The 13,778-nt window shown below is 44.5% G+C and overlaps 1 protein-coding gene across 4 annotated transcripts in view; it reads right to left on the bottom strand.

Annotated features, from left to right (window-relative positions):
* The window catches only part of BMP2K (BMP2 inducible kinase), a 55,288-nt gene that overhangs the window by 8,252 nt on the left and 33,258 nt on the right, over positions 1-13,778 (bottom strand). For 3 of the 4 annotated variants that reach the window (XM_054064494.1, XM_054064497.1, XM_054064495.1), the window contains exons 14-15: positions 11,900-12,057; positions 5,923-6,036 (exon numbers count right to left, since the gene is read on the bottom strand). In XM_054064494.1, the coding sequence (XP_053920469.1) occupies positions 5,923-6,036; positions 11,900-12,057 (272 nt within the window). The remainder of the gene's footprint in view (positions 1-5,922; positions 6,037-11,899; positions 12,058-13,778) is intronic. The other variant, XM_054064496.1, reaches the window with a different exon arrangement.

Below are 13,778 nucleotides of genomic sequence, written 5' to 3'. Positions count from 1 at the left end.
AGAGGACACACGCGAGACAAAACCCAACCTCTACCAACCCTGACTTGCTGAATGAGTCATTTCAGCCACACCATGCTGAGCTCCTGGTTGCAGACAACTCCGGAAAGAGCACACAGCAAGCAGGACTTGACAAGGCATGGCAAAACACCGCAAGCTGTTTCCCAAGCCATAGCCGAGGGCACACAAGCCACCCCAACACCTCTTAACAGACTCACCTGCAACTGTTACTCCTGTTGGCAACACGCTGCAAATGATTTTGGTGATCAGCCACCCAGACAACCTAGTTTTTAGGGAATCGGTATTAGCATCCCAAATTTTCTTCCTCGTCCCTAACAACTGCCATCTCTGGGATGGAATCAGAAGCAATTCACTGTGCACTCCCCACCTGCTGGGGACTCACGTTTCATAGTGAACACAGACACTGCATGCTCACTGTGGATGAAGTTAGCGGTTTGGTTCCCATGCTGAGAGCTCCCACTCTTCAGGGAAATGCTAAGCACGTTACTGACAGAGGCAGGCACGGAAGGTGCTTGAACAGCCAGCAAGAAGACTGAAAATGTGAAGTTCTTGCTCATTTTTACAATACTGGCCACACAGCCATCTGTCCCGGCACCAGTCAGGTGTGGGGCCTCTTGGTCTACCCAGGGCAAGGAGGCGAAGCCATCGCACACCAAATACAGCACATGCTTTTTGATAGCAAGAACGAAGAAACACACTGGCAAAGGAAGCCTGAGCCAGCATATTTTGTCAACAATCACCCTGCACGTGAGAAAACACTTTCTGAACTATCTCTGTCCTGAGGCCAAAGATACTGCAAGTAGATTTATTTTCCAGCCATAACATCAACACAGCACCCAGTAATTAACTGCCTACTAGCTCATCAGTCTCAAATCCCTCATCTCACTACAAATGGTTTCTAACAGGGCTTCCAGATTTCTGGCTCTTTAGCCCTGACATTCCTCCTTACCCACCAGTCCCTTGCCAGTTACAAACACTACTTCTTCATTGCTTCTTCATCTATTTTGTACAGATGCAAAATTACTGAAAAGAGCTTTGCAGGGATTAGAAACTCACGAGCTATGGAAACAGCTTGATAACAATAAAACTTCAGAACCACTGTGCCCACCCCTGCATGCAGAAAGTCAACAGGACAGCAAGGAGCACATGGCAGAGGAAGCTGGGAGCTGCAACTGCTCCTGCAATGCCATTGTGAAGAAAGCACTCTGGATTCTGCAGTATTTCAGGAGTGCTGGCCTGGCTGCTCCTCTGGCGTGTTCTTCAGGAAGGAGCAAGTATCTTGCTTTACTCCTCAGCCAGTGTGGAGGTGCCGTCAACAGAGCAGTCTGCTCCAAGCAGGCGTTACTCTGTGACACCAATCTAAAGCGCTTCATAGTCCAAGATAGCACGCACCTTCTCACCTGCAGCGTCTCTGGTTTAGTCCTGATAACTGGGAGAAAAATTGCAGACTGGTGTCAAAACCAAACCAAAGAAACAAAACCACCATCCGTAACGCTATTAAACCATATATTCCATGAATATTTTCTTTTTCTACCCTACAGTTATTCCTCTTTGACTCCTAAAGTCATCAGGAAACAAAAACACCATACGCCACTAGAAATAGAAACAATGCCCCAAGAGGGAACATTCCCTGGTTAATGACAGTTTAATGCTCTGGCCAGAGAGGTTTCAGAAATGAAATTCTGTCACCTTGATTTCACGCAATCTGCTCAATCTCAGCTGCTGCGGAGACTGTTCTGAGAGAGGTTTAAACAGAGAGCTGCGAAACGCTGAGCAACATCTGCTTGTAATGTACTGTCCGGATTACTACACTTCTAATCAGGTTTGCATCTTGTAGGAGACAATTGTTCTTCTCCCAAACGCAAGGCAGGTGGAACATCTTTAATCACATAAGAAGATCCCAATCTTCAAGGAAATTTCCCGTTCTGATGTTCTTTTTTGAGACATCCGATTATAAGAGGATGAATTCTCTCTAACAACTGCAGTAATTACATGCCTGATGCAAGTTCATCATTTTAGGTTATTGCGGGGGTAGCGGCAGAGAGGGGCATAAGGGCTTTAAGCTTCCTTTGAATTGGGAACATACTGCCACCATCATTTCAGAACAATTTGCCACATGTCAGGCCTGAGGATTACCGGCACGCTGCAACTAAATCTGTGCTGCTGCTCTGACAAGGGTCAGGACAGCAGCTGCTGAATATTGTTATGGGGATTTGCACTGCTTACCTCCCTCCTGAAAAGGGGAACAACAATGGGAGAACAACACACTTCTGCCTGCCATCTACTGCTTAGATATGCTTTCAGATAATTAGTCTACAGGTTGAAGTGTGTTATAATAAAAACAAAAAGGCACAGCGATTGCTTTAAGATTTCACAAACACAACTATCACCGCATCATTTTGGATGCCACTGGGACTGCCCAAATATCGTTTATTTGTGTGATAGCTAAGTTCAAGTTACTTTGGAAGGGTTACTTGCAAAAGCTCAACTCTAAAGATGATTTTGCTATAGGGAAAGATCTTGAGCCTGCATTCAGCAACACCCAAAACCAGGGTCACAGGCAGTACGAGTTAATAAAATGATATGAAATTATTTCAATGGTCAAGTTACCTAAGTCTGGAATAGCGAAGAGCCACCAGGTCAATCTGCGGGTGAGAGGACCTGCTAACAGTTCCACAACACCAGTTGCCAAAGAAACGCGAACTGATGGCATGAGCTGCTTTCGTGTCATAGAGAATGCTGGCTCAAGTCCTTTTGTTTCTCGTGTTCCATGTTTGTCATTTCTTGCTAAACCATAGCAAGCTGCATTTCACTTAAAGCTCTGGACTGTGGAGTAGCTCAAGGGCTCCAACGCCACGGTGCAGAAGCTTGCAGTGGTCCAAACCCTTGTCAGAAGCTTGGTACAAAAAGGAATCAAATGAACAGCTGTCACTCACATCTCTTCGTGCCAGAAGGACGCACTTTGCTGTAACACGGTGAGTGCTAATAATGATCTACCGCAGCACAGCCCTTCCAGGGACGTCCAACGCCCACGTCTCCAGACCGTTTCCATTGTACTGCTGGCTGGGTTTCAGTCAGACCCACAGAGCTGTGACTAGTGAGTTACAGACCACACCACAGAATGGCTCCTCTTCACAGACACACTCAAAACCATCATTTAAACACAGCACCAACTCTGAGTGCAGGAGGTCTGGAAGCTTCAGAAGAAGCCACCACATGACTAAACTTTTATCCCCAGTCTCCACACAGTGAGCACACATGCAATCACTGGGGAAGACTTACCTACGTGTCTTAGAAAAGACAAATGTGACTTGATTAAGAAGCATCATGTGTACAGAAAGGGAGCTTTACAACCACCCAGTGGAACAGTTCAACAGATGACCTGCGCTGGAGCCTCATTGCAGGAAGACAATCCACACGACTGCTCACATTCCCCACAGGAGCAAAACGCCTGGCAGACAGCTTCAGGTCAGCACTCAGACTCCAGTCAAGCTTTCCCAACATCTCCACAGTCCATCCACAGGATTTTGAGAGTTATCTCAAATCCATTATTGCTTCTCTGAACTCTAGATTTGAGCTGAGGGAAGCAAAAGGCAGTTAAATCCCAGAATGAATTACTGCAAAAAAAAAAATTAGATGGCAAAAGGCCACCAAGTACAACTGAACAGAAAACTGTACCGTATTCATGACCTTTCCCCCTTATAATTTGGAGATAGCAGAGAATGTGTGTCTGTTCTGAGCTTCTGAAACACTCAACTCAATGGTAACAAAGGATGTTACAACACAAGCCGGTCAACACACTTAAATCAAAAGCTGCCATTACCAAGTGCTGACCACAGTCACCAATTTTTCCACTGTCACTGTCCAGTGTTTCAAATATTTCAGAACCAGAATCCGTTTTCCACGATACATGACTGTTCCAAATAGCCCATTATGGGCTATCCAACCATGCTTTCTTCTCTCTTTTTCATAAGAGGTCTGCTATGGTAGTTTTCCTTCTGTGAGACTGAGCATTGGAATGCTTTGCCAAATTTTCTTTTCCAGTTGTGTAACCTTTCAAGTCATTATTAACTCCCACAGACACTGAGGCATCAAACAGTGCGTACAGCAAGTTTACATGTCGTGAAAACATTTAATTGGACATACACCAAGTGTGAGTAACACTAACTGCTTCCACATTGCTTTTCTATCTACTGTCATAAGATGAGCCCAATATGTCAGTTCATTTCACCCGAGCCGTTTGCCCTCTGCATGGCACATCGAGCGATACGCACATCATTGCTGCCTCTCCATTCCCACCTGAGCAGATTAAGCACAGCAGCTCTGACACATAAGCAGCCCTAGTCCATCCAGCTCCAGGCTCTCCCTCTTGGTGATCCTTGCAGCAACAGCAGCTTGAAATGCACTCCTGGCTCTGCAGGGAAAACCCCAAGGGCTCACAATTGGTAGCATCCCATGGTCCTTTCCAGCGATGGTAAAAGGCTTCACATTTCAGCCTCTGCATCTCAGTTGCATCACTTTCTTGGACATATGTAAACACACTCAACTGCACTCATTCTGCTGAACAACCGGCTCCTTACACCAAGTAGTTCAGTCAAAAGATGACATCATCTTCAGCTTCTTGCTGCCACCTCTCACCAGATGATAGAAATCAGTTTCTAGTAAAGCGCTGCTTTCAGCAGAGAACCCTCCAGCCTCCAAAACAACAGGAATACTGAGTCACTCTATGCAGCCACAGCCCGTACAGAATAGCATTTAGAAACCTAGGACCTATGTCACACAGCAAAACCAAAACAGACCAGGACCACGGCTCCAACTCAGAGGCTGATAACACAGTAGGACTCATCTTCAATGGGAACTGTTGCTTGTAGTTAAATAAATGGGGGTTTTTTTATTGTGGTGCCCACCCAAGCAGCTCCATCACTCCTCTCCTCAGGGGGGTCAGGGGAGAGGAAACACAGCAGTGTGACCCTGCTCGCTCTTCACCGTCTGTAACCAGAGCACACGTGAGCACTGAGCAGCCCTAGCAGGTGATCTTCAGGAACGTGGGATGAAGGTGAAAGGAAACGCCAATGCTCACTTTGGTTGATCCCAAGTGATTTATTTTAAGGCACATTATCTGAGCTTTTCAATTGCTTTAAGAACATGTTTTGCAAGTCATATTAAGGCATCTTTATCACACAAGCACTCTCACCACCACTTACATGGCGTCAAAGTGGCTCTGTAATTAACTGCCTCTTTTTACCATTTAACTGTCATGAAGGCTTTGCCACGGGTACCAAGAACAATTAAAGTACTATCAAGCAAACATTAAAACGGGCGATTCAGTTGGAGGATGAGGCAGTTTCACATTCACAACACAGGGCTGTTTTCACTTTCATGCAAGGTGAACCAAAATGGAGTAATGAATATCCTCCCCCTGCACAGTACAGATAACAGCAAGTATTTTGTTTGTTTTTACTCATCTGGCTCCAAAACCATACTTGAAACACAGCAGAAGCTTACAGTCTTAACTAGGCTGGAGAATCGAGTTAAGGAAATACCATGAGCTGGAAGCAGGCTACAGGGAAGGAGCAAAATTTCATCTTAGCAAGCAGTCCGCCCTTAAAAGCATTTCTGGTTCTACACATGTGATTGGCAATGCACTGGTCCCATGTATTTGCACCATGAAGATGACACAGTCTGTATGCTGGGCAAATACCAAGATTTGGACACAGCGGTAAGTTTTAACTGGAGATAATCAACATAAAATCTCTCCAACCCATCATCTATTGTCCTGAGGCAGCCAACATGGTTATCATACTTTGGTCATTCAACCAGACACCCAGATATCAGATACACAGACATAGATGTAGATATGAAAACATGGATATATCAGGTAGTGATGCTACAGATGTAACTTGCCTGGGTGAGAAATGAAAGGAACTGAACCAAAGGGATCTTCAGGAGGATTGTTCTGTGGAGCAGAATGCGGCTCCACATTCTTATCTGAAGATGCTCTCCTGTCCGCCAGCCTGTCTGCAAGAAACAAAAACCGAACAGAAGAAAACAAAATAAAATAAAATAAAACAAAAATGGCAGGTCTTAAGCCTACACAGGGATATCTGCTGCATGGGTTGAAGGAGGAATATACTCTCAGTTATGGGGTTTTGATGTTTTAAAGATAACCTACATCTTGAATTCATACTTCTTGGAAAATTCACCTGCACAAAACTATTATTAATCCCCACCAAGAACAGCAGGTAGTCGGTGACAGAATACTTTGAGTGAGGATCTCGTGATATGTAACATGCAGCCTACATGCTCTGTTCCAGAAAGTGGTCCTTCCCCATGCTCAAGGTTCTGAAACCAGAATAGCTGTGCCTATTTAAAACACAAAATGAGTCATATCAACCAAATGTGGACCAGCCTTTGCCACAAAAAAGAGAAAATTGGACAATCACAGCAAAATAGCTATGAGTACTTATTAAATACAAAACATCTGTTAGTAATTAAACAATCTGAGTGTCAGAACAATGCAGCATCTGTTTAGTATGATCATCAGCTGTTCAGAGATGAATTTTCCTTTTAGAAATAGGTATGTAAAAGCTTTTTAACACAGTCAGAAGTTCCGAGCACAAGGAACGATAAACGCCAGTCTTTCTGCCTAAGCTCTTATTCCTACATTGCTGCCAATGTAAGATGCAGAGCACCCAGCCCCACCACCACAATGCAACGCGGGAGGGTGCACTGAGGCCCATCACCCTCCAGCCCCATCCCCGTCACAAGGCATCCATCATCAGCAAACACCCCACATGATTTAGGCAAGGAGACAGCATTTTGCTTTCCCCTTTTCACTGCAAGCAGCCACTCTTCGAAACAGTTGGCAGCGCAGCCTGCTTGAGGATCTGCCACTGCAGAGGCACAGTGGAGCTGTGCCCTCACCACCTACCAATCTACCTGCATGTTTCCCATTCAGCCCTTCAATACTGCACCCAGGAGACGTGGCAGAGCCAGCCTCCAGGGACCAGACAGCAGGCCAACCCTCTCCAGATGCAAATTAACCCCATGTACAAAGCCCCAGCATTTTGAAATTACAGGCCAATTTTCACAGACAAATGTTCTGCTTGTACAGAAGCGTTCATCATGCGAGTTGTCTCACTGGTACCTACTGTTATACTCGCCAAAGAAACACAAGCAGGAGTTGATCCACCACAGGCAATCCCTGCTTTGAATATAATCCCTGCCAGGGATTCCAAATGCAGGAGATGAAGGAGTTGCTCTCACCTCAGCCTATACATAGGGACACAGGTAGAGTAACCGATCCGAATCAAGAGATCCTATGGCGAGACAGCCATGCAGGAAAGAACACCAGCCAAGACACACAGAAGTCCAGCATTGTGTGCTTCTCTCCATCGGCTTTGGGCCTTGGAGACAAAGAGCTGCTGAGCGTTCTATCCAACCACTACTCACTCCCATCCAGTACTCATTACTGATGCTGAACAGACGCACTCACATCCGTTCCCCTCCTCAGGCAGGAATGGGTTGGGTTTTGGTTGGGGCAGGGAGGGAGGGTGTTTTGCTTTGCTGTTCATTTTGAGTCATGTCTCAGAACAAGTGCACATGAGCTTCATCTTGCATCTTTACAAACACAGACGGAGCAAGGGATGCTTTTGTTCCACCACCCCTAGCGTCTCGTCTCCAGAAGAAAACCAGTTGGCTGCAGCACAGTTTGCAGGCTAACTCTAGGGTAAGGGTGCAACAACTTGAACCACCTCTGGGTGGTCCCCTAAAATGGTGGTGAGTAAGACCCGGCGAGTTGAAGTCCCCAGGTGAAGACTGGACCTTCCAACTTGAGTAGGAGAATGAGGGACAGCAGAAAACAAAATGGATTGAGATGCATGTAGGAGTTTAAACCTTGTATTTACTCACTTGACCTCATTTTCTTGCATGGCACCTAGGCTTATAAGTACTAGGACACATTTCCCTGGAAAGCCAAATTTTAAATGGTCATTTCAGCCAATCTAAGGCTATTGGAACACGACCAGCCACTGTTCCAGTCTTCTGAGGCACAAGTGTTTTTGTTCACCTTCAAACATGATCCATTCACTATCAGAAAGCATTTGAGAAGAGAGACAGGGATGGTTTCGCCAGCTTCACAGAAGCAGGAGCAGATTCAGCGGGACTGTAAGTATCCGGTGTGATTGTTCTTCAGATAAAACATCCTTACAACAAATATCGACGTTTTTCCCCTCAGTGGATGAACATGCAAAGCCTGCCAGCAACATGACCATGTGCCACAGGGCACAGCAGCACCTTCCACAGATACGTGCAGCCCCAAACAAGGAATCCAGCTGTTCTCATTTCAATGACAAGCCAAGACTCCTCAAGAGACAGCACTCTTCAGCCTTGCTCAAGTACAAGAAGCACTCACAACAAAGGAAACCTGTTAAGCGCCACACCCCTTTCCTGCAAGGATAGCCTAGGTATCTCCTTCATACCATGCCTACTGCAAAGGACAAAGAGCTCTGTGGACTTTGCACTCATGGGTGTCTCTGTTGAAGCATCACGATGACTCTGGGCCTCACAACAATCTGCATGTGATGCAGTGTGAAGGTTGTGCTGCTATTTCCCCCCCCCCCCCATGAGAAAGCAGACTCATTTCTTGGCTCCCAGTCCTGCACAGATTGAAGTGGTTGCAGGAGCTCTTTTTAAGAAATCCATTTCTCCACAACGTTGTTGGAATTTCAGCATCACACGTTGCTTCCAAACCATCACCAAGAGCAATGATAAAACAGTGAAACAGCAGAATGCACGAGAACCAGGAGCTCCACCCCACACCTCCCTGTCAGAGCTCTCCAGAGGTGCCCTCTTCAGAAACCTCCCTTCAGTGGCACACTTCCTTTCACTGCAACTGCTGTCTTCTTACTATGAACACTGACAAAGTGTAAACAAGGTTCTGTTCACAAGTCTGCTCCCTTTAAAAAGGGAAAGTTATTAATCAGCACAGAAATACCCATCACCGCACACACTGACATTAAGCTCCTAACACTGAACAGCGTCAGCCTGACCGATGACGATGACATCCCGATCCTCTCACAAAGGCTGTATTTCATTACTCGTGTACTACTGTCAGGAACACAACAGCTTGGAAAACAGCTGACAGACTCAAAAGTATTTGTAATTCATGTATAAAGCACCAGCTCAACAACACAAACCAGGCTTCTGGAAGCGAAAAGAAAGGATTCATGTTCTGAATGCTACCCAGCACAATGACCTTGCAAACTTACTTAACAGTGTACTTGAGTTATCCAAGACAGAACAACAGCAAGCAGGTTTAGTAACAAAAAAACACAGCCATTTCTCAAACCCGTACCATTAATTCCACTTCCTCCAGACGGGAGGCGTGATCCACAATGAATCCAAAAATTAATAATGAAAAATACTTAATAGTGAACAGCAGCCTTCTCTCATAGGAGATCACCTACATCTAAAGGGAATTAAGCTTTGATCCTTAAGACCTGATGAAATTCCAGGAAGTACTGTACCGTTATAGACAATCTTTTCGGTATAAGCCTTAATAGTACAATTGCCCCTATTTCTCATTAATCCATCTAAATTAGAGAGTAGCAGCAGACCAAATCAAATGTAAATATTCCTTCCTTGACTGCTGTAAACGCTTGAAAACCGCAAGCTAAATTCACACAGCCTTTGGCACAACCTCCTCAATATCACAAAACAAAACTCAAATGCCTTTCAAGCCTTTGATTCATGCATCCACGCGTATACACAAACACTGAGATGACACCCAGCACTGCTTTCCTTCTGCAGCACCTGACAGGAATGAAGCCAAAGGGCTGAGAGAAGCTGTAACTGCCTCCAGCTCCACACAAACAAGCCTGCCATCTAGTGTACTCTTGGCCAAGCGAGTCACTTTTCAGTCACTTTTTACTTTTTCACTTTTTGTATGCATGTGACTAAAAACCCCTTTTGGCTTACTAATAACCCACATAACTGTGCAATTCCGTTTACCTTTCTGATAAAGCATATCAAGTCCATTAGCACATCCAGCTCTTCCACGCAGTGAATTCCAGTACAAACTAAAAGGAGAACCAAAGCCATACTCAAGTACATTCAGTCTTGAAAATTTCAGGCTATTTTCACACAGGTAGTACAAAAACTGGACAACCGAAGTACAGGAGCAGTTAACTATTCCTTCTGCTGGAGATTTAGAAACAGCAGCTAGCAGCACTAGGTAAAGGATGCAGTAACTCAGAACTAAGTCTAAGAGTTAGCATGCAATCCAGCATTTTCACCAGGTCAAGCACTGCCAGAGGCTGCCCAGGGAACCAGTGGAGTTCCCAGCCCTGGAGGGGTTTAAAAGCTGTGTGGATATAATGCTCAGAGACCTGGTGTATCAGTGGAGTTGGCAGCTGGGTTAACAGTTGTACACAATTATCTTAAAGGTCTTTCCCAACACAAACTATTCTGTGATTACTTATTTGCCTAGCTCACTATAACCAGCCAATTGAGCTACTCTCAGTAAGCTCATCTCTTAGATAGCATTTTTCAGCTTATTTGTAAAGCCACCTGAAACAAGTCCTGGGTTAACACGATCTTCTGTACTCACGCTTGTTCCAAAAGTGGCTTAACCCAGTCACTCTTACAACACCAGGACTACAAACGTCAGTTAAAAGACTGGAAATGGGCAACATCGTGCCAAATTTTTGGTTCAAGCTACCTTTCTCCAGATTCAAGAGTGCATTACTTCAAAAGACCTCCAAGACTTGGACTACAAGCAGCATGCTTGAATATACTTGATTCTGCTACTAAGTCATTTCAAATTCTAGACTTCAATTCAAAAGCAATGCTCATTTTCCATTTCTCTCACCTGACAGTAAGTGATTTTACTGTAAAATGCGTGCAGGCTACATCCACATCTCCAAAACAGGAGTCTTATTTGATCAGCACAGGATACCAGTGAAAAAAAACAATCAGCCCAAGTTTCACCAAAACCACACCAAAACCAGACAATTTCCTTAATGATTACCAGGTAACACACACATCTTGTTCACCTACATTTAAGAACTCAGAAAACCAAGAAGAAAGACTCAATTGAAGGCATACGTTTTTTTTCCATTACTTGAAATTCAAGTTTACTGCATTTTTAATCGCAAGGAACTTGTTGGTAGTCAGCCAAGAACGTACAATCCGGATTTTGACATTGTCACTTCTTACAAGTCTCACTAATAAATCTCATCTTGACAAAATCAGTTCAAGGAAGAGCATCCAGTTAGCGAGCATGTGGTAAGCAATTAGGAAAAGGCAGTAATTCCAGTAAAAACCATTGAGATAACTGACTTCCAGAGGAGAAAGTTTATTCAGCTATCACCATACCAGAACAATATAGCAGCCCTTACACGTAGCCACTCCAAGAGAACATTACAGAACATTAACATAATGTAGTAGATCAATTTTCTTGCAGCATTTGCAAAGGACATAGCAGGCCCACAGAATCGTCAGCTCCGCTGTGCAAGAAAAAAAGCTGGAAAGGAATAAAGCAAGCAGCCAAACTTCTCTTCCCATCTAACAACGTACCTCTGCTGTTCAGAGCTTCATGACAATCCAGGTGACAAGCAATATATAAGAGCTAACATATTACCATTTCTGCAGTATTCGAGCCAGTAAGAACTGATTTTCAACAGTGAACTCAAATGTGAGGCACACATTTCCAAGAAAGGAAAGGAAAGAAAGAAGACAGGCCCAACTCTGCCCTCAAATGCTCAGAAAATTTCTGTACACAAACTGCGTGGCTCTTCCACAACACTGGCGCTGGAACTGTGGAGTCACTACAGAGCCCTCACTTACTGCGAAGCAAAATAAGCCTTCAAACGTCCCTTACTTGATCTTAGCAGGTCAAATTCTCTGTCCAGCAGCTCCTCCTCTGTCAACTTGGAAAAATTGTCCTCTCCAAACGGGTTCCAGCCTGACATGTCAGGTGGGTTGCTAATGCTCTGCTTTGGGTAGCCAGCAATTGCTTCGACATCAGGAATTCCTGACCTGTAAAGTCAGTTCAGGGAAGCAGAGAAAGAGAAATGTTACGGGATTGTTGACCAGGGTGAAAGTCAACGACATCCTTCATTATGTCAAACTATAACATACAAGTAACACGCATGGCTTAGCGGCTCAGCCCAAAAGCATCTGAAAGCTAATTAAAGGCAACAAATTACTTGTAAGATGTGATTTCATCACATCATTTATGCACACAATTCCTAGGCTTTTACTTGTCCAATTCATCCATTACAAAGCACAAAATCCTTCATCAAGGCAACACGCAAGCATAACAACCGTATTTCCCCTGTGGTCATTTCTGTATTGCCATAGGAGACAGCCTTCTTTTCCTCAAAATCAAAGCACCCACTAAATATGTTTTAAGTTTCCATCAGTTCTATTTTCAAATTATATTTTCTTGGCACACACATTGTCTTTGAATCCTACACCTATTAAATTGATTCCATTAATGTAACCAGCTGACAACACAGCTTCTGCTTGTATCCGTTTCGTCTACAGAGAAAATTAAACCTTTGACCAGATGTGTTTTTCGTTTCATGCATGTCTTGGCACCTTCCACTTCTCTAGGTGTCTGAAGCAGACTGGACAAGCAGCCATAGAGAAGTGACCGCCTGCTAACTGGTTCTTCCTCTACCCTACCCAGGCACCCATACCAGCAGGCCCACTCCATGTGGAAACATCTCTCCAGGAAAAGAAAAAGGGAAGGGACTCCATCCTGCCAGCTGGGTTGCTGCCATCCCAGCAGGCCACTGGCTCTTTTTACTGAGAGGACAGCATGTGATAGTGCCAAGCACTCCCTCTGCTGACGGAAAATAAACTCACCACCCCTTCCTTTAATTAAGAAGTCACTTGTTTTGGTCAGAAGTTCAACCTTACACATTGCAAACCATTGCTAACCTGCAGTCACCAACTGAGCTAAACAGCAAGGTCAAAACCTTCAGCCAAACACACAGAAGAGAAACTGGAAAAGTCCGTTTATACTTCCAAAGGAATGACTGCTTTCATTGTGGCAACAGACCTGACCAAAGCACAGCTGGTCCGTCTCAGACATGGACACATAAGTGCAGGACAGGATTCTCTGGTAGGGACTAGACTATCTCATTGGCAGGATGAAGTCAAACCGGCCACAGTGATGGATGTTATTCTATCCATTCAGTCTAAACCTGCAACGCATTTTGCCTTTGACTCTCTCAACGTACTGTAAGCCAGAGGAGAACAAGAATGACAGCAAGATTTGAAGCATATAGAGCATGCTGTGAACTGAAACTCTGTGGCAAGACCACATCCACAACTGCAGCACTCCCACAACTGGGAAGGACTTCTCTTCTGATATAGAAAAGGAAGAACCTATATAAACACGTAACCTAAAATAACAGCAGGATCCTCTAGAAATACATAACCTAAACTGGACAAATCTGTGATTTTTCAATTCTTAAATCAGAAAAGGAAGGCTTCCTTTATTCTACGCACTGCTTTATAAGCATTAATAGGAAAGGCATTATTTATCATACTTTATTAAGCCAGGGTGAGTCCACAGTCCCCAGAAAAGGGACCACATCACTGATGGGGTCAACTCCATCATTATACAATGTACTTAAGTCAGACCACTAATCAACAGATATAAGAATTTACGCCCTAGCAAATAAACAACTAGAAAACCTCGCTGAAGAGTGCCCGAGATGGCTGACACATGCCATAACCTCATTCAG

The sequence above is a fragment of the Cuculus canorus genome, chromosome 4 (genome assembly GCF_017976375.1).
Source record: "Cuculus canorus isolate bCucCan1 chromosome 4, bCucCan1.pri, whole genome shotgun sequence".
In the NCBI taxonomy this organism is placed as follows: Eukaryota; Metazoa; Chordata; class Aves; order Cuculiformes; family Cuculidae; genus Cuculus; species Cuculus canorus.
The sequence above is the reverse complement of the archived record's forward strand: the minus strand, read 5'-3'. Positions and strand labels throughout refer to the sequence as shown.